At 40.0% G+C, this 21,299-nt stretch overlaps 1 protein-coding gene across 2 annotated transcripts in view; it reads right to left on the bottom strand.

The window, feature by feature from the left end:
* Window positions 1-8,466: 8,466 nt before the first annotated feature.
* Window positions 8,467-21,299, bottom strand: part of STXBP4 (syntaxin binding protein 4) — a 72,715-nt gene continuing 59,882 nt past the window's right edge. For both annotated transcript variants that reach the window (XM_084298382.1, XM_084298381.1), the window contains one exon: window positions 8,467-11,404. In XM_084298382.1, the coding sequence (XP_084154508.1) occupies window positions 11,293-11,404 (112 nt within the window). In that variant the 3' untranslated portion in view covers window positions 8,467-11,292. The remainder of the gene's footprint in view (window positions 11,405-21,299) is intronic.

The raw sequence follows: 21,299 nt of genomic DNA, 5'->3' as shown, positions 1-21,299 counted from the left end.
CAAATGCAGATTTTACTAGGATGTATTCTCTGCAAGCAAGTTAGAATTTGTAGCGGTGACATGAGTCGCCTCCGTAGATACCATGGATACAGGGTTTCACCCGGTAACTCCGTTAGGTACACTCCGTACACTCAGCTTGTCACAACACTTTGTGCTGGCACCTGTAGGACCCGGTGTTGCCTGTTCTGCTTCTTCAGACTCTTCTTCCCTTGTCCTGGCCAGAACCAAAGCCAAAGGACACTTGAGATGTCTCCATGGCCACAAAGCCTCCATGTAACAGCAGCAAAAATCCCACTGGTGCAAGCTTCTAGGCAAGCTTTTTAGAATATTTCTGTATTTTGCTCAGACATCCAACACCATTATTTTTTTCTTGGTCATTATCTGACTGACTTGCCAACTGTTGTATTATGTGAGTTCTTCCTTGGAAAAGCTGTCCCTTCTGTAAGCAGTGCCATATTGTCTCATTATTTGAAATTTACTTGAGCAGCAGGCTTTAGACCTGGGCATCCATGGGCTCTCACTGCTATCTGCATCCTGTGCCCTGGTCATAGGTTTAAGAAATGGGGTCATCCTTGGTCTGCTTATAATCCATTACACTGGGGTTTCAACCTTAGAGACTAGGAAACAAAACTGTCTGTAAGTGAGAAAGACTTTTGGAAACCAGAATGGAAGCAAAGCCCAGATTTTTCATATCAGGTGACAAGGCCAGAGCATCGAATTACAGTCAAGGAAGAATGGATCTTGACCTGCAGGAATTAGGCTGCCACTGAGGAATGCAGATTATAATTTTGAAAGGACACTAGATCCAGAAAGCTTGTGTGGGAACTGGCACAAGTGCATTTAGGAGGTACTAGGCACTTATGGAGGGGGATGCAGAGCAGTAACACCTGCTATGGCTTTCCCTAGAGCTAACAGGGCCCCTCAAGAAGGAGATCCTAACGGGGTGGGTAGAAGCATGCCACAGCTCTGAAAGGTGCAGGAAGATCTCGAGAGTAATGTGTAGCCCAGGTGAATACTTACAGGAGTTAGCTATGTAATTTCATTTATAAATAAGGTAACGAGCTCTGTTGTGACACTGACAGATTGCAAGCTGGACACATCAGCCGGGTACACGTTTCTAGCAACGAGCTCTGCAGCAGTACATTATATTTGCCTGCACCTCACACAAGCACCCTCTTGTTTCTCTCTCAAGCCCTGTTAATGCGTGGTTCAGAGGCTGGGAGGTGGCAGCTGCTTAGCACCTGAGCTGGTATTGATCTTGGACGCTACAGGTTGCTGCACTTTTCTAGAACAGACAAATTGTCTGATAACTGCTCCTTGCAGGAAACCTGATCCAAGAGCTCTGCCAGGGCAAGAGGGTTCAATCCTGCCGGGCATGGAACACTTCTCCAGGGCTGAGCCATCCTCAGCCCATCAGAGGGAGGTGGAAGCACTCCCTAGGCTGCGTGTCAGATGGCTTGAACAGGAAATCTGTGCAGGATGCTGCCCGTAAGAAAGCACTGATTGCTTGGGGTTACTGGTAGGTAAGCACGGTTTACTTATGAGTTGCACCAAGGTCCTTTGGAAGCCAGTCAAAAGCAAGATTATGGTAAGATTAGTAGCTCATAAGTAATCTCTGCTGAAACAGTTCACTCTCACTGGGCTGTTGAAGTTTCTCTGGTACCGCACCTCACTGCCACGCAGACTGGTTTTTAAAATCAAAGACATCTGTGAAAACACTGTGTTTCTGCCATACATGTCAGAAAAGGATCGGTCTTTTCTGAAAAGGTAATGCTGGCTTTATTGTAAATGTGAACTTTCCTGTCCTCTAAAGTTGCTTGTAAATTTTAATAGGAAGTAAAGTACGCATGAGTTTCTGGGCTAGGATTTTGTAGCTCTAACACACGTTGCAGTTACAAATGCAAAACTTTGCACTTTTGGTTCATTCAGAGAGCACATATTTCAGCACTCAGAGACAGCTTTATGACTGGGAATCAGCACAGACAGCACCAATGAGAATCTACAAATCAACTGCTGAAAAAAAAGATAATTTTAAGCTTTCCATTTTTATGCTAGGTAACAGGAGGTGTGATTTTTTTCCCAATATTTGGAGGAGTTCCTCTCAAAATTACAAAACGCTGTCTGATTTCTCTCGTCTCCAGGCGGCGGGTGCTGCAGGGCAGGAGCTGTTGGGCCCTGGCAGGAGAACGTGGCACCGAACTCCACGTGTCCCCCAACAGCCCAGCCCTGTTGGCCCCGCACACCCAGAGCTGGGGCCTCCCCAAGGTCTCTTCGCTTTCATTCAGGCGTGGGGTTTCTTTCTGCTCCAATAGCTGCCATTCCCTGCTGCACACAGAGATGTCAGCCAGGTTTCCTACAGCAGGATTTTGCTCTGCATGAAAGTTTTCCATGTTTCCGCATCCCCTGGCTTTTTGGTCCCTGTCTTACAGCTGCTCATGTGGCTGCATAAAGATCAGAACAGCCTGGTGCCAAGTGAACCCGCAGTGGTGTGCTCACAGGCAGTTCAAGAGGCAAGCTTTTGCCTGAACGCTGGGATCATACCAAACTAATCAGGTTTAGTAACTTCATATGCCTTGCTGTTTGCACAGCGAGGGCAACGTTTGCTTGCCTCACACTGCAGAGGAACTGGGGTGTCCTCACGAGTCCTGGCCTTGCTGTGAATGCAGCAGAGGCTGCCCTGGAGACCCTGAGCCACTGCTGCGGTGGCCCCAGGGGCAGCCTGCCAGCAGCCATCATCTCTGCACCCAGAATCATGCACAAACATCCGGACAGGGGGAGCCTGCTTGTGACCTGGATTCAAGAGGCTTCACTGTTAATCCCCCCTCCCTCCTAAAATTGCATGAACTGGGGCTATCATGGCTGAGGTTCTTATCCAGAATCCGCATGTAGATTAAAAAAAAAAAAATCTTGACAGAGAAACTTGCAAGAAAATCTGTTAGGCAGCAGTCACTAGTGGTAATTACCATGCTTTCATCTGTAGCTGTCATTGCACTGTAAAAAGTGGCTGTTATTCTCATTTTAGAGAAGAAACAGATGTTCTAGGGAATTCTGAATAGATTAATACAGAAGTTGCATGCCTAAAAGGTCTTCTAGAAAATCCCATCATTATCACACGGCTGATTTTGTTCAGTACACCCAGGAGTTCTGTAGATTTGCTGCTCGTGCTTTGCTTTGCTTCTCTTCTCTTCTAATTTGCCTTGAAGCAATAGTTTTAGTTTGGAGTTTTCATTTTACTCTCATTCTGGGGGAGAGGAAAAGCTGAAATGATACCAGCTATCAGCACTTTCTTTTCAAGGCAAACTTTCAGGTAGGGATTTGTTTGAAAGTTCTTGAGGTTTAATTTGGTTTTGTGATCAAGAGACACAGAAGTCGCATTTGTGCAATCCAATTAGGCTCCAGCCCTGGCAGGGACATGGCATAATGCACGTACATCCAGCTGACTCGCTGTCCTTCCCTGCTCTCAAAACCTTCGGCCTCCATGGCAGAGCCGTGCTTCTTATCACAGGTACTTGGGATTACTGCACACTCAATTTTCCTGTTTGGGAGGTGCCAGAGATGCAGTTTTTCCCTTGGAAACATGGTAGGTGACAGGGAAAATTGAGAGCTGCAGATAGATGTTGCATTGGTATCAGTACCGTGAGTAACTACCAAAGGCAGTCAGTACTGAAAGTGTCCAGGAGGCTGGGCAGTGTTCTCGGTGTTAATAAGGAATTAGAAGCATTTCTGTGGTATCTCTGCTCACCTCTACTCATTTAATGCTCCCACCCAGAATCAGAACCTGTCACTACCTATGCTTTTTTTTGGAATGAGAACTCTCCACTACGATAAACTGAAAGGTGTTAGAGCAAGGAGGAGCGTACCTGGTAATGTTCCTCTCCAGGAACCAGACCTCACGTGCTGTGGGTTCAAGGATGAGATGCCCTTACGGCGGGGCTGCATCCCCCAGTTTGCACTCCCAGCTGCACCCAGTGCCCTGACTTGCCATTCCAATTTGGCTGTAGCAGCCACAATTTCTCCTTACTTGGAGAGCGGCAATTTCTCCCAGCCACAGCAGAAACCACACAGCTAATTACCCTGCTGTGCTGCTCACCTCTGTGCAAAGTATTGTCCCTCGCCTGGGGGAGTCCTCTTGTAGAACCCTCCTGTGCTGTGGCAAAACTTCATTCCTGCAGGCTAAGCAGTTTTCTTTTAAGAGGGAAACTATATTTTCTGAACATGCTGAAGTTAGAGGCCTTTTCCCTTACTTCCCTGACACTGTATTCACTTGTAAGTAGGTTAATTTGTGTATAGGTGACAGTCAGGACAAGCAATGATAACAAACCTTGACTGAAATAAATGCCAGAGCTTTGTAGCAAAATCTCTGAGCACAGCAGTGAAACAGGCTTTTTGGTTATCTTCAGCCAGCCACGGGACTTCCCACTTGGTGTGCATTTACTGCTGATTTTTGTTTTTTTATATCATTTACCGCAGGGACCTAAATGGTTATTGGAACAAGGTAGCCCATATTACTATGCTACTTTTGTACTGCTTCAGCATATAAAATCAAAACTAGTTAAGCGCAAACATATTTTTGAGAACTTAGCTTGAAGTGACTACACATGAACAAGATGAGATTAATTGCATCTACACATTTGCCTTTAACAAGATGATTCCTTTTAGCTGCATCTTCCAAATAGCCAACAACACGACAGTCATTCTTTAACACAGCAGGTGTCCTATTTCCTGTTTCTCCGCATCTTTATCATTTACAACACTCCTGTAGTTAATGTGAAGGAACAGTATGTTCCGAGAGTGACAGGCAGCTTTCTTAATGGGCTCGTCAGCTCCTCTTCATGCCATGACATCAATTATGTACACTTGTCTTTGACTTGGAATTTGTAACCCCCACGGTGACTAATTACAGTACCTAACGTTAGGGTCCCTGGTGACACAGACTAGAGATTAATAAATGCAGTTCAGCCTACTGCTCGGGGACCAAAAACTTCACTGTCCCTGGAGAGCTCAGGGCTCTGGGTTTTCTGAGGCTATTGGGGTTGGAAAGGAACGGTGACACATTACCAGACTCTTTGGAATAAAAATTAAAGCATTAGAAGGAACCACAGTGCTTTGCCTTTCCAGAGATCCTTTCTCTTTCTCATATCAGTGCTATTATTGTTGTATTTTTATTTTAGGCCACAAACATAATTTTATTTCTTTTTCCATTTTAATCATGTTTTAATGAGTTCTCTTCCGATACAAGAACAAGGAATGTTCTTAATGATAATAATAATTGGGCCACAGGGAAATATTGACTGCTTAATAGCTAAAGAGCGGAGTACTTTAAAAGAGATTAAGGCATTTCTGATCGGTTTGTGACTTCTGGAGGTCAGGGTGAAATCATGACTTACCCAAACTGTGGCAAAACTGATGATTTTTTATGGTTTACGTTTACCCAAGAGGTCTAGCTATCAAACTGACATTCCCCATAATGGTATCAGCTCCCAATTTTGCATTAGTTCACCTCATCTGTTATTGACGCAATGTAAAAGGGACACGTCTCTTGAAAAGAGGTCTCTTAAATCAGAGACATCATATTAATTGCAGCTTACCTGCCCAAAGGTGTTTCTTGTCTCAGCTGTGATGCTCCTGGAACAGGCTGGCTGGAGGCTCTGTGGGTCTGCAGCAGTTACAGAGACCACCAGCTCCTGCAGTACTCTGACCCTGCAAACTCTGGGCAGGAAAATGAACAAAAGCTTGGATACTGGTAGAAGAAAACACTCCTTACAACTCTGATTCAAACCTTTCCCTTCAAAGACAACAGTATTTCCTGTTCTGTACAGCTGCATTTTCCAGGTAACAAAAGGCCCATTCCATATTTTTTTAAGCCATATGACTTAATACGGAATAATACACACCTTGCATCTTTCTGGGAAGAGAGTTCAACACTTCTACCTCGTAGTAAAATAATTTATCTCAAAAGAATGTTGCAAGAGTATCAAACTATTAGATCTGTGGCAAAATCAGCTACTGCCTGGAATAAGCAACAAATAATCAAGCCACCAAAAATGTGAAAAGGATCTGGATGGCACAGCCTGCGAGACAGCTAGGATTTTTAGTATTACATGAAAACAATCCCCAGGGAAAGGCAAAGCTGGTTACAGAGGACAAAGGGCAGGCTTTCTTCATTAGTATTTGATTTTTGGTGCACTATCGTTGCAGGCAGTAAGGGGAAAGATTTACTAAGGTATTTAGGTACCTAAACATGACTAGCAGCATTTATAGCAGCATCTAAGTAGGTTAGGTGCCTAATTCCTATTAACTCCATCAACATCTTTAAGCTGCTGACATCTTTGCAAAGCTAGCCCCAGAGCTGGAGCAGCCAGGTGCCTCTGTTTAGACTAATGGGGCTGTGCTTGCTCACGGCTGCTGCAGCCCCAGCAGATGTCTCTTGGAGCAGAGTGCTGCAGACACCAAACGAGGACCGGGAGCACAGAAGGCTGCTGAGCTGACTTGAAGGTTTGCTACGGACTTAAGCTAGAACTCTGCAAAAGTCACTTTGACCAGTATTTGCAAAAAGGGCATGGAAGTTCAGTGTTACATTTGGAACTAGCAGTAAGGTTGCTGGGTAGCTCTCGGGGAGTTTCTTGAGCAGAGCATTAAGAACCCCATCAGTTCCCAGAAAAGCCACTTCCACAGGCTATGCCACAACAGAACGTGCAGGTACAGGAAAGCCTTTCCATCCAGTCAGTCCTTCACCACCTCGCCTATTCCCACAACCACAAATGTTTTTCTTAAAAGGATTTCCCATGCCTTCAGGTTATGCCTGCAGACACCCTAGCCCTTAGTCGTGGGAGGTGCCAATGAGGCCACGCTACAGGGAGTGTCCATGAAGCAAATATGTGCTGAAATAAACAAGCTAATTGCAAGGATCAGTAGCAGATAGGAAGTTTTATTAGGGAAACAGGAATTGCCCCTGTTATATTGTTTCTCATTTTAGTGTAATTTCTTATTCCTTCATTTACAATGGAGGCCAAAGATGCTGATGGATTTCCAGATCTGGTACTACTGGCTTCTGTTCCTTAAACTACAACCAGGTAGAGTTGGTAAACTATGGTTTACCAGGTAAACTATGTGGGGCTCCAGAGACCTGCACAGAAATTGCAGCAAGCTAGATCTGCTTTTCCAGCTTCCTTTAAAAATTGTTCTTAAAAATATGAGAAAATTTATGTTAAAATAGAAAAAGTGGGATTTGTCCTCTCTGTCCTTTACTGACTCGTGGTTCTGTCCCATTACATGCCTACAACAGTTCCAGAAAATACACAAGAGCAGATTCAATAGCTTGCATAGCCTGAATAGTAGGTGATGAAGTGACTGGTACTGCTTAGCCACATAGGAAGCAAGTACTTTCTATCGCTGAAATCTTTACTTTGAAATACACAAGAGATTTCCACCAGCAGAAATATTTTTAAATACAAAGAGGAAAGGTAATCTGCATCATTTATAGTTTTAAAGTGTATGGTATTAAGCAGGGGGCTTTCTAGACAAAGTCTGAGTAGGATCACCCTTTGAGAGAAACTATTTGAGAACTGAAACTGAAATTCTCTGTGCAGTCTAGCACCACAGCAAACCCACGTGAATCCCGAAGGCTCCAAATAAAATCAGTGTCAGAATAGATTTAGTGCGGTAAGGTTGTGTCCAAATAAACATAGGTGATGGCTCTTACCTTGTATCAAATGTCTGTGCACAAACAGCAACTGCTTTTGTTTTTCTGATTGATCATAAAAAAATCTATAGAGGCTACATGTATTTGCTTACATAATATCTGTATCTTTTCTGTAGACTTTACTGTAGAAAACTACAGTGCAGCCATTACACTAACCTGCTTGTAAAACACCAGTGGCTTAGGACAGGTTAGGCAGTGTGGCTGTGCACCAGCCAGCACACATGCCTGAAAATGTATGCAATGCCCATGGAATAGCCAGCTCATGTATGTATGTGTGCGTGTATTTATCCGGTTCGTCTGTTGAAAGGATCATCGAATTTAGTGAGACACTGAGTAGTGTTCCAAGGAAATTATTTAGCATCTATGAGTTTGAGTATCTAATATGTCTATGTAGGCATTTGTGTTAAGCTACTTGCTTTGATGACAGTGGATGTGCCAGTTTAAGTTTACTGGAGTATTTGCAGTATTTGAAGGGCAGTGTGGTGCAAGTATTCAGGTAAAGATTAATACCAGCGTATACAAGAACAGTATTTTTCAGTGTCATCTTTACATGAAAAATAAATGGAGGTACAGGAATTATTTATGGCCCAATTGCCACTCCCTTCTAAAGCTGTAATTTCTTATTTTAGATGTTACAAAGTACACTTCCGTTTTTTTTTTTCCACATATTTTTTTATTCTGCAATAAAAATGAAAAGTTATTGTTTACAGTGTTGCATATTTTGACAACCGCTCTTTACAAACTCTTTTTAAATTATCCTAGAACCATTTTCTCAATATACGCAGTTCCCCTTAATAAAAATAATTTCACAAAATATTTCACAGAAAGGAAGAGACAAGGGGAGATAGAGAGAAATAACCTAGGAAACAAGTATGCCAGCGTACAAAAATAGATGAGAACATTCGGAGATTCTAGGTATGAAAATGTAGCCTCAAAAGCAGAGAATCTGATCTAGTGGATTATCTGAAGAGATAATGCTTACTGGAGAAAAAGCTAGATAGATGCAGAGATCTGTTTCTAATGTCTTTAATTTCTAGGCAAATTTATAAGAGAGAGGGAGAATTAGTCTCCAGGTTTCTGAAATGTTCTCATCTGGGGGTGGAGGCAGTAAGCAGAGCCGGCAGAATGCCAACATTTTGTCTTGATTTCTCCCCCTCTCGTGCACAGCAGGCTGTGCATTGCATGCTCGGAGCAAGAGATCATTACCAGCTCCTCGGGAAGGGCAAGCAGTATGCGCATAGCTGTCCTCCTCCAGCTGATCTAGCAGAAGGACAGCTTTAAATTGCTGCTAGGTCTCTATAAAGCCTCTGCTGATGAAGCCTGCCTGATCCACAGTCTCTGTCCCTAAATAGCTTTGCCTATTTGAAACACCCAGCTAGCTGTCAGAAAGCCACTAACACAATAAATCGACTGCGAGGGTCAAGTGGAGATTCAAAATTCTCTGAAACAGAAATGGAAAACTGGAGTCTATATGTGATCTGGAACTGCATACTATCATGGAATTATGAACCAAAAGTGCCTGTCATTAATCAGTCAAATTACTACTAAGGCTACAGTAAATATTGCAAGGAATTCAGTACCTTACGTACAGTTTGTGGGTCATGCTCTATGCCATTTTCAGAAAAGGCATTTAAATAAAGGTGCAGCTAGAGTGCCTGGCCCTGAAACTGAAGCACACGCTTTTTGCCTTCAGACTGTTCTCGGGGAACACAAAGGAGGCTATGAAGCACGTAGGAGCCATTGGAGCGAAATACAAATGAAGCATTCAAGTGTTATTGCTATGAGAAATTTTCTCAGAAATATATGTTACTGTGGGTCTGCTGAGCAAGCTCTTCCTCCTAATCCACACCACCTGTGTAGATTCATGGATAATTTGGTTCTGACCTAGTTAAAAGTACAAAACATTTTTTCCTATTTGCTTATTCAAAATATCCTGACATCTTCCAGCAAAGCCTGCAGAAAACTCTTTTGTGAGCTGCACTTTGTTCTCCTGCAGGAAGAACATTTGGTGATGTGCTCTGCAGCTCACAGGCCATATGCAGTAGATTGCTGCACTGCTATTCAAAGAGACTTGACTTGGGTTAAAGCTGTACATCAGTTTTGATTCAAAAAGATCAACAGCCACAGTGTGCCTGACTGGGCATGGTCTGGTCTTTATATCCATTCCCCTGACTAGATGAATTTTTAATGACAAACCTGCTGGATACAGACCTCTAAAAAATGTGGCTGTACAGCTTCATTTCTTTGTATCAGGCAGTAAGAGTGAGGTGAAGATGGGTACGTCAGCCTTTTCAGGGATGTTCTGAAGTCCTGAAGCATGCACCTTAGGAAAATGCAGATTGTAGCCTGTGCCTTTCTCACACTGTTAAAATACTGTTTTCCTTCTTGGCCTGAAGATCAGAGAGAGGGTTTTCCTTTGGGATATTCATCAGTGCCTCTGCAAAGTTTCAGATCCTTCTTTCATTCATTAGTCAACACCTACCATATAATATATATAATACACACACACACATAAAGAGCCTCCAGAAAAAAAACAGCACAGAATCATATATTTGACAAAGCTGGCATCATATGTTGAGCTGTGAATAATGAGATTTAAAATATCTTGTGCTTTTGAAGTACAGTGAAACTTGTTCATTAGATTGCAGTAGCACTCCCTGTCATTTTCTTTATCCTCTTTAAATCACCACCAATGTTTACAAAATGATTTTGTTCTACTTAAAGATCAACTTTGAGGAGGTGACTGATTTCTGCTGATCCTGGAGGTGGTTTCACAGGTTTCATTGTACTTGAAACTTCACAGCTTCCACTGAAGTATTTGATGCATGTATGTATCGGTTTAGCAGAGTACAAAAGTAGAATAATTTTCTTTCTGGCCTCGTATTGTTGACAGAGCATGGTGTCCTCTACCAAACGGTTTATTTTTACTTGACAACTTATCAAAGATTCGTTTTCCTAAAGTCCAACCAACGATCTTAAAAATAAGTATTTGTTTTAAAATACTTAAATGTTTAAAAATAATTGTTTTAAAAGTCATCAGGACTCCAATACTTGTAATAAATTGTCAAATTTCTATCAGCAAAACTCCTTCAAAAACTTCTATAAAAATCAGATTATTCAGTAGTTGCACAAAAGGCATCTATCTACATTACACTCATTAGTATTGGTTAAAAAAAGAAAAAGCTCATCTTGCGTCTTTCAGCAAAGCATCAGCTGGAATTTACCAGGTGAAGTACATCCAATGGCCCAATCTAACTTTAATGCTGGTCAAAACTGTGAAAATTTGATCTCAGGTCAATGGAGTTATGCCAATACAGAAGTCATGAAAAGACTGCAGCAGCTCCCAATGTAAGCCTGATCCCTGCACACTGAACTGGGGCTGGTTAAGGACTGCACAGAGACTTCTGCAGCTTCTGAGGCACCCAAGAACAAACCCACCTAAACAAACAGCAGTGCTCCCTCTGACTTCAAGGGGAGAAGTGTCATGGGGTACTATTACATCAGACTAGAAGGTAATTAGATTAAAAAGTGTGCATCTTCTCACTAATGTACTGAAATTAGACAAACTACTTTTTGTCAGCAGAACGTCCTCAGCTCTTGGACACAGGAGACTCTCTTATTCTATCGTCGTCATCCTCAGAGCAATGCAAGCTTAGTGCACTGGTTACAGGATGGATCCATGATGTTGTCTGGGTCACATGGCTAGAAAAGAACCAAGAAATGCTATTAGGAACCCAGAAGAGGTTTACCAACCTCAGAAACAAGACATACTAGATGGAATCTGCAATTTTCTGGCCTCGTTTTGATCATTACCACACTTTCAAATACAGAATTCTTTTTGTCTTGCTAACTGTGAGATTTTAGAAACAAAATGAGGAGCCTTGTGGGTGCTAAAACGTGGACTGAAGGTCTCAATTCCAAATAAATATGAGAGAATGCTTCTGTAAGAGACTCCTGATACAGCCTAGTGACATTTCCTGTTAATTAATAGAACTGCAGGCAATTAACCCAGCAACAATGTACAGCCCAGACTATCAGTCTTAGAAAACTCTGAGAAGCTAGCAGGGTATTAACATTGCCATCAGACCAGGTAGACACTAAGGCACAGCCGACAAGAGGAAGTTGACCAAATGCTCATCATTAAGGTATTTATCTTCTTACAGAAAAAAAAATATTAAAAAAAAATATAAATATTGATGAATAAACCTTAAAAAGGATGCACTTTAGACATCCTGTAGAACAATTTCTGGGGATGCTCCCACAGCCTTTACACATGAAAGTAATAAAAGGGAGTGTTATTTTTTAAAGGCTTAAACCCTATACTTGAAATGCAGCCTAAGCTGCTTTACAGTTCTTGTTAAGCTTCTACATGAATGGAAAGAACCTGCTCAAGGCTCAGTAAGGACAGACAAATGAAATGGGCTTACTGTTTGAGGGTGAGAACACTGTACACCTTATGATTGGTAGTATCCATGCTAGCCATACTGTGTGTGGGCAAGACACAGCCTCTTCTCCCTTCTGGAATAATATGTTCTTGGTAAAGGAAATAGCTTCTTTTCACTTAAAAAAATCTTGCTAATAAATTCACCGTTTTTATAGTCAAGTCAGTGCAAAGATGAATTTTGTAATACAAGTTCATTACAAAAAGTAGCTGAAAAATATGGCACATAAAATATACACCATAAAAGACAAACAGTTGCTCTCAGTATGTCTCACAGCTTCTAACATATCGTGTACCTAAAGCCCATGCCTATACTCATCTTTCAGGTACATCAGCTTAATTAAATATGAAGTGCCATGATGGAACTACTCTAGATTTACCTTTTCAAGTGAAAATACTTCCCCTTTCTGTCTTCAAGAATGCTCTCTCAAATATCTGACTGTGGAAATCAATCCATTAAAGTAGGAATTTCCAAGACAATGTTCCACTACACTGACTTAATGGTATGGGGGTCGCTTTTCCAGTAACATGACTGGGTTATTTTACCTTGCATTCACACCTTGCATTTGAATTCACTGAGCTTAGACTAAGTTGAATGTGATGAGCGTGACAATAACGTTCCCCAAGAGGAAAATATGATGCTAGCATAAATCACACCTCGAGCTGCATTAACTAGCTAACCTATCTCTGAACTGGTAATCCATGAATATAGCCAGTAATTCAACTGAGGCAGTGTCTTAGTAAGGACCAAGCAAGAATAAAAAAAAACACAAAAACCAACCCTCAGTTCTCATCCTCAAAAAAAAAAAAACAACAAGAAGCTTTTCATCCAGTTTCAAAATCCGAGGCCAAATTTTGCTCTAATGTCAATTAACTGTAAAAGCTTCTGATAGTTCTTCAGTTCTTTTAAACTAGCACTAGATTTATCCCATGAATGCTTCTTGTAGGACAGTTTGTTTTAAACCCTTTGTTAAAATCCTTACTAGGAAAAGAACTCTTATAAATAAACATTAAGTCCAGATAACATGTCTCCCATTGTAGAAAGACACACACAATATGCACAGATTATTTAGGTAAAGAATAAATATATAAACCCCTGGCTATTTATTTTTAGCTCCCCACAAGTGCTGTGGCTAAAGAGCTTTGACATAATCAGTCCAAGGAGATAATCCCAGATTTACTGGTTTGCAGAACATTCCTGTATTAGAAATACATCCTCTCTGATTTGTGTGTTAGGGCCATCAGTATGAGCTAGAAGGAATTCAAACCTACCTCTAGGCTTTGCCTAATTGAAGAAACTGTTCTGAATATTAAAAGATATAGAAAGCCAGCACTACACATTCTAAATGTAAAATGTGTTCCGTTTGCAAATGTTCTTGTTCAAAAGATTCATTTCAAATTTTCAGAGCAATTAACAATATCTAAAGACTTGCAGGTTTTCAAACAAGTCATTGCCATCAGAGGGAAACCAAAGTTATTGTTAGAAACCAAAAACATTTGATCTTGAAGTATGTCAGTAGCTTAGTTTATCTTCTTAACATTACCAAATTACAGGAAAAATTTTAGAGCTTGGAAAAACAAAACATGAGATTTTTTTTTTTTTTTTTTTTTTCTGGCAAAGAAATGGTAGTGAATTATTTAAAATCCCAATATAATTACCCTCCTTATGGCTCTTACTTCTTTGCAAGGAAGATGATTTCTTTTAAAATGAGAACTTAAGACAGTCCTTCAAGAAAAGCATAATTCAAAGAAAATTCTAAGACAAAATTGTGTAAAACGTCTGTGTCTTTGTTAGGTTTTGAACATAATCAAAATGCTCAAAACTTTGCGTTCACCTTAAAGCAAATTCTCCAATTAGGGCTAAACTCTGGATCCTAACAGGGGACTGTGAAGAGTCTTGCAGACTACACAGCTGCTGTAAGTCACTGTGCAGGATGCTAAGCCACAATGCAGTCATGCAGTATTCTTTGGAGCTTTGTTTTTCTTCTGACATGGGACCACAGCCATTAACACCTGGCTGAATTTTTCCACCAGGATTACTTAAAAGGAGCAATCTGGTGCAAGACCCATTTGTCTTTTGAGGAACAGATACTGGGAGGCTCTGCAAGAATAACTAGTTCTTAGCTATAACTAAAGAATTATAATTTTGTAAATAAAGGATTAGAATAAAATAAAACAACCAAGTAAAGTTTGTGCAAGTAAAATCAATCAAAGAGCATTTGGGAAAGACATTTTCCAAACTTGGAACCTACAGGTAATTTGGGAAGGGTTTTTGTATTGTATTTATGAAAAATCATATGATTTGAAATTAAACATTTTTCCCCCCCTCTCCCTCTTTTGTTAAAATTGGTTTAAAGCTGGACCCTCTTTCAATGCATGGAACATACACAGCATATAACAGTAGTCAGTCACAGGGAGATGCTAGGGCCTGGAAGGTGGCAGTGACCTTACCTTTTATTGGCTGTAATAAGATTGAGAGCACTTGTCACTTCTTGGAACTGCGTCCTAAGGTGCCATAATTTTATTATTATAATTATTTGTATTTCCTTCAGGGACTGAAGATTTTGCTTGTACAGTAATTAGAAATTGAGGGATATAAGGTGAAACTCCAGATGAAACTTCTGTAATTTATTCCTTGATAAAACAATTGTCTACTAAGAAAAATCTATGGGCACTTTCAGAAGGCAGTTACCACTAGGATGATTTGTTCATCTAAATAATGTGCTAGATCATTAAAAATTATTCCCAACAAACTAATAGGCTAGTTGAAAATGAAAACAGTACTAATGGTAGATCTGAGCAAAGGCTGAATAAACCCAAAGGTCTGAGCGACAGGATATGCAATCTTCTTGCAGTTTTAAAGCATGACCTGAAATCTACCTCACCCTGGTATTAGCCATCTGCTATTACCCTAAAAGTGCTCTTTAAAAATATACAGTACCTCACAATCCTGTGTCTGTTAAGTAAACATCATAAAAACTCCAGTGCAGTATTTCTGCAGCAGCAGCAGACCACACAGACCAGCAGCGTTAGCTTTGCGCATCCAGCCCTGCTACCACTGCTCCAACAGGGAGGGACAACCCATCCTCTTCTCAGGGTGCCCTGGGGTCCATCAGCCTGCCCCCCTGCTACACCCATCCTGCATGGGACACGGGGCCTTTTGTACAAAGACGCTCAGTTTGCATCAGTCCTGTGGGCCTGATACCTTGGTAAGCAGAATTGGGCCAAGATGACGTAAGTTTTTTCCTACTACAGCCTAGAGCACGCTCAAGGGTTATTTAAACTACGTGTGTACTGAAATGCATTAAAGCCTGAGTGCCTCAGAAGAAACACATACAGAAAAGAACCCTGCTGTGCATTGTTCTGCTTCTGATGGCTTTCTCAAAACCCAGGAAGACCTCAGGAACACACGGCTTAGCCCATAAGTGCCAAATCTTGCCCCAACACAGGAAACCTTACTAGGAGTGCAAATTCCAAATTTCCAGTTCTATTTGTAGCAGTAATATCCAAGTGAATGGATGAAAACAAGACCTCTGATCACACCAGTCTAAGAGTAAAATTACCCAGCAGAGGTAACAGAAATCAACACACTGATTGCAGTGGTATTTACAAGTCTTGAGCAAAAAATAATTTCAGCTTCAAGTATTTCCTCACTGAGGAAACGTTAACAGATGTCTTATATGATAGACCAGAACCTGGACAGTGTGTGCAGTGTGTGTGGAAGCTGAAAGAATGTTTCTCCATTTTGGTTCTTGAAATTAAAAAACAAACAACCACTCAGGAAAAAAAATTACCCAACCAAAAGCAGCTTAAGGTCTTAACATTCTTGTATTACCAGCTCATGTTATCATAAAATCCAATGCAAAGTTTTCTAGTTTTTACATCTGAGGCCATTTTCCTTATAGTCATGCAACAGGGTTTCAGTGGACATCAGAGTAACTGAATTCCCTGCAACTTGATTATCTGGCAAAAAAACACTTCCAAACCTTAGAAATTATTTTGAATTTTCATCTTATCCCAGCTGTCCTTAAGCCCTCATGATTTTTTAGTTAGCAAAATGTCTTACACTAAATCACTGCTGTTTCTTTTAATGTCTTGTTTTCATTCAACAATGACAGTGAACAAAGAACAACCAGGGGGCACAATTTTTGAAGAGGAACATTACTTCTGTATGTATTTATTCCTAGCGACCAATTTGAGACACAGCAAAGGGGCAGGTATTCAGATGCCAGACATTAAGACTTTGTGAAAATAAAAGTTCTCTGAGATGTCACAAGCTGGACATCCAAAAATCAAAAGGAAATATGTCAGGATTACCCAAATTCTTACAGTTACATCTGAAAGTGTTTCAACTGATGTTGAGTTGATGTATACAGAGTTTTAGAATGTTATGCTTTAAAAGTAGTAGTAATAGTTAGAACTTGGTTAGCCTGAGCCAGCTTTATTTAAATATTTGCAAATTTTTGTGACTATAGAACTATTCTTTCCTCTCTTTTTAGATAGGAAGGTTTGAGGATGACAGGAAGGAATTATTTTCAAAGCAACTTCTATTTCTGAGTGACGTGTAAAAAAGGAAAGGCCCAATTTCACAGATGTAAAAAAACTGCATCATTCTTTGAACTCAGTGGAAACAGAATACTCCATGCCTCAAAATATCCATTCCTGCTCACAAACCATCAAAGTTAATAAGATGGGAACACCCACAATAATGATTTTGATAAATATCAATTTTGGTGCAGCTAACTTGCCTATCACTATGGAGGGAGTTAGAAGCAGAGCTGGTCCTGGGTTCAGTCCAGGGGGATTTCAATTGCATGTTCAGTACAGCAGATCACAGTTTTTCTTAGCTTGCTACTCTCAAGTCACTGAAACATAAATGTTAGTGGGACATACAGAAGTTTACTCCTGGATCACCTCTGCTAGAATTTGAACTTTATTGAACTCGATTTCTTCTAAGAAAGGCCACTCCAACCATTACTTAGGTTCTACACTTAACTAGTATATTGTAATACACTAGCATACATGTATACTGTAATGGAATAGTAGAGGGAAAGCTGAACATACATCAATATGTTAGCTTTTGGGGTTCTTTCTTTATAATGCAGTAGAAATGTAGAGTACACTTATCAAAAGAACAGCTTTGTTTTTTTCAATTTAGCATACAGTATGTAAAATCAACTGTGATTTATTTTCCTTTTATGATGATACCTTTAGCTCTAGTGCTGTAAAACATCAGTGTCTATACTACAGAAGTTCATCTATCACACATGCTTTGCTATTCTTAGTTCAGTCATAAAATCATAAACAGTTTCTGTGAATGCCCAGCTTTCAATAAAATTAATGATGGCTCTTTCCCAAGCAAAACCAAACAAAATAGAATAAGATAAAGTAAGTATCTTTTGTTATTTTTCAAAGTGGAAGCTTGATTTGTTAGATATCATTTCAAAAGCTACCAGAACGCATCATGTGTGTTTTTATTAATCTGCATTTTAAGTATTGTTTGGCTTTAGGTTGCTACTGAACGTGAACGAAATTCTATTCTGTTATACTGATACATGGTCAGAGCACCTTCAGTGCCTCTTTTGTCACACTTAAGTATGCAATGCTTCAATGTGAAGCCTCTGATTTCTAGGTAAATTACTGAAAGATAATACTAAATCAAACATTACTGTTTCCTTTTTGCTCTAAGATAGAAAACATCACAGGCTCTAACTTATCTAATGGAAAACATCCCGAAAGATTAACATCTTTGGGAACTTCTACTTGTCTTTCAGGCAAATTTAAGTTAAGATAAATGTTCTTGAGAAAAGTAACCGTTAATTTGGAATAGGTGGAATCTAGCCCTATTAAAAAGCTAGAAAAACAGTGTTTACAGGGGCAAAATTCACAGCTGGTCCTTACAAACTGTATACATATGCAAGGAGTGGGTGGGAGTGGGAGGGAGAATAGCAAGGCCCTACCTAATTTTAGGTGCCAGTCTCATGATACAGAGCTGCCATATGTTAAAGGTGAATATAGTGGGAGGATGGAAGAGCTTAACTCTGATGGCTTTTCTGGCGAAAAAAATCAGTGTCCCAGCAATGCTTTTTTACACTGTTCCTGTGTGATTCTAAACAACCAGTGTATATTAATTAATTAGCATATTTGACACTCCACTTGGGGAGCAAAATTCTGGATAGACTCTTTTGCCTATTATAAAAATCAAACTCAGAAGTCACAAAATCACAAAATCCATTCCATGACAGAACATGCTGTCTTTCTGTTTGCACTGGTGCTGTGCTGTGATTTCCACAGGACTTTAATTCCAGACCATAAAATAAAAGTGAAATTTTGTTCTAGCAGTGGTTACAACACTTACTAAACTCACTCAACACTACTCGTGAACTAAACTTGGGCAAAAATGACCACATAATTAGCTTTAAAAGTGAACAAGATTTACTTTCTCTTACAAAACTTTTCCCATCCTAATGCCACCCAGCCGATTGCTAAGTGCCTACACATCTGAATGCAGGTGAGATGAGGGCTCATTAGCCCTTTGCTGCTTCTGGCCTTACAGCTAAAATTTCTATTCAGGGCAGGAATTTTTACCAGAACATCAGTAATTGAATTTGTCACAACAGAAGAACAGTCTTAACCATCTAATAGGTAAAACTCATTAATATCCAACTTCTTTACCTTATTATGTGGGATCTCTTCAATATACTGGTTCCCCAAGGTCAAGACAAACATTAGAAAAATTGGAGAGGATTCAGTGGAGAATCACCAAGATGACTAGAGGGTTGGAAAACTTGGCACACGAAGAATGGTTGAAGGAACTGGGTTTGTTCAGCCTAGACAAGAGAAAGCTTGGGGGGGTGGAATTGAAGTCTTCTAGTACCTAAATGGTAGTTATACAGCAAATGGAGGCACTCTTACAAGGACATATGGTGACAGACAGGAGGAAATGGACATAATCTCCATCAGGAGAAATTCTACCTAGATTAAAAAAAAAAAAACAACAAAACACTTCACTGTGAGAATAATTAAATATTGGAATAGGGCATTTGGGATAGGTGGTGGAATCTCCACCACTGGAAATATTCAAGACTTAGTTTATAATTTATTCTTCAACCGAAGGTTTGACTAGCTGCTAGCTGATCTCCAGAGATTTATTGCAATCTAGACTTTTCTATGATTTTCTTCTCTGATTTTGGAATTGCAATGGACTGCTGAAAACCCCATTGGGCTAACCCATTTGAGTTAATGAGGTCAGAATCTCAATTCTTCTGGATTGAATTTGCTGATATAAACAAGAAAAGAAATACCAAGTGTAAATTGGGAAGGAAACAGACACCAGTAATGCATTTCTATTATACATCAACTGACGGGCCATGAATCTGGGGCCACGTGTGAATGACTGATGGTATTGCTACATGCAAAATAAAATAGTGCTTGCCTCTCCTTTATTTTAAAGCACACCATTTCAGAACATTATTTCAACACGTATCTCTGGCCAAATTAAACTTTTACTGTCCAGCAGGAGGAAAGCACAGCTATACTACCAATGAAGCTTATCACTGCCTTTTAGTCTACTGGTGTAATTTTTGTCCTCTTGATAACTGTCAATTTATATTTGTTAGACATTTGAAGTTCTTTATCTCCAATGCATACTGAGATGCAGCTCAGAGAGACTTACATTACTGTCTGATACTTCATGGTAAATCAGAGAGGCTTACATTACTGTCTGATATTTCATGGTAAATTTATACACATGACCTTAATGCCTAGCACCGAATCGTGTGAGTTTATGACACTAGCTGTCTAAAAGCTAATTTTCTCACACTTGCCAGTACTTTTTGACTGATCCTTAGCAATCTGGTTGATTGATTATAATTTACTGAGAGACTGAAATGATTTGCTGAGTAGAAGAGGTGATTTCAAAAATTGACTTGAGGTGAGTATTGGACAAGAAGCAGCTTTCTCTTATAGGTGGAAAGCAATTCAGCGTCTTAGGAATATAGCCATGTAAATGTTTTATTCATGTCAGTTATTCACATAAGTGGGTTTCACTTTAGTGTGTAACACAAGCCAGCTGGTTTGCTTCTTTTAAACTCTGATTTCTCATGCACTTCATATTGCTACACCCCCTTCAGAGATATTTATGGAAATTTCACAGCAAGCTGTCTCAAGCTTATGCGCTATTAAGATTCCATTCTGGGGTGTTTACTGCATTAGATTTATAACATATAGATTTATGGACTCAACTAGCTGATGGCCTAATAAAACACATTGGAACTGAAGGCAACTACTAATTAAAATAATATTTGATTGTCTTCAGCATATTGTAAAACTGCTGTGGATTTGAACAGAGCCACCGCAGCTTCTGTATTGTGTCACAGCATAACTGCATAGGAAAAGGCACAATCCACACATAAGATCAGCTAAATTGTGGCTACACTTAGAGAATTATAACACGTTTTTCTATCTGTATACACTGGAGTGGGCTAGTGTTGAAGTAACTCTTAATGCCCTCAAAGATTTGGCTGTTCTAAACAGCAGAGAACGAAAGGATTGAAATTCGCAGCTAAAGAGAACAAGTTTATAGTACTGGTACCAGGACAGTAAAGTATCAACTATTCTGCTAATCCTCACTTAAATGATTTGATTAACTGCTACTGAAAAGGATCAGCTGATAAAGATGGAAGTCAAGCTAAGTTCCTCCTAGAAAAAGATATTTTCAATATTAGGTAGAATTTTCATCTTGAAATCTCTACCAAACTGTTAGAAACAAGAGACTTTTGTAACCCTTGGTCCTTGCTCTAAATAGTTAACTTCCCAGATGGACTTCATGCACATTACAAAGAGTAGTGAGAGGTATGAATTTTCAAGCATAGGAAAAGCCTAGTTTACACTCTGTACAAACATTTGGCACCAGTCATGTAAGCAATGCTAGGAAATAGGTAAAAAGGAATATTAATTATTGTGATGTCTTATTCCAATGTTCAGTTAATTCCATTCTAATGAACTCAATTAAGACCTCTTAACAAATGTGGTTGTTCCATTCAAAAGAACACGGACGGAGATTTCATTCCCTTCTCTGTGATTAAAACAGATAAATATTCCTTGCCTGCCGCATAAAGACTGTCATGAAGAACTGCATAGGACAGATTACAGAAG

The sequence above is a fragment of the Netta rufina genome (assembly GCF_964035555.1).
Source record: "Netta rufina genome assembly, chromosome: 19".
Lineage (NCBI taxonomy): Eukaryota > Metazoa > Chordata > Aves > Anseriformes > Anatidae > Netta > Netta rufina.
Note: the sequence above shows the minus strand (reverse complement) of the source record. Positions and strands in the feature narration are given on the sequence as shown.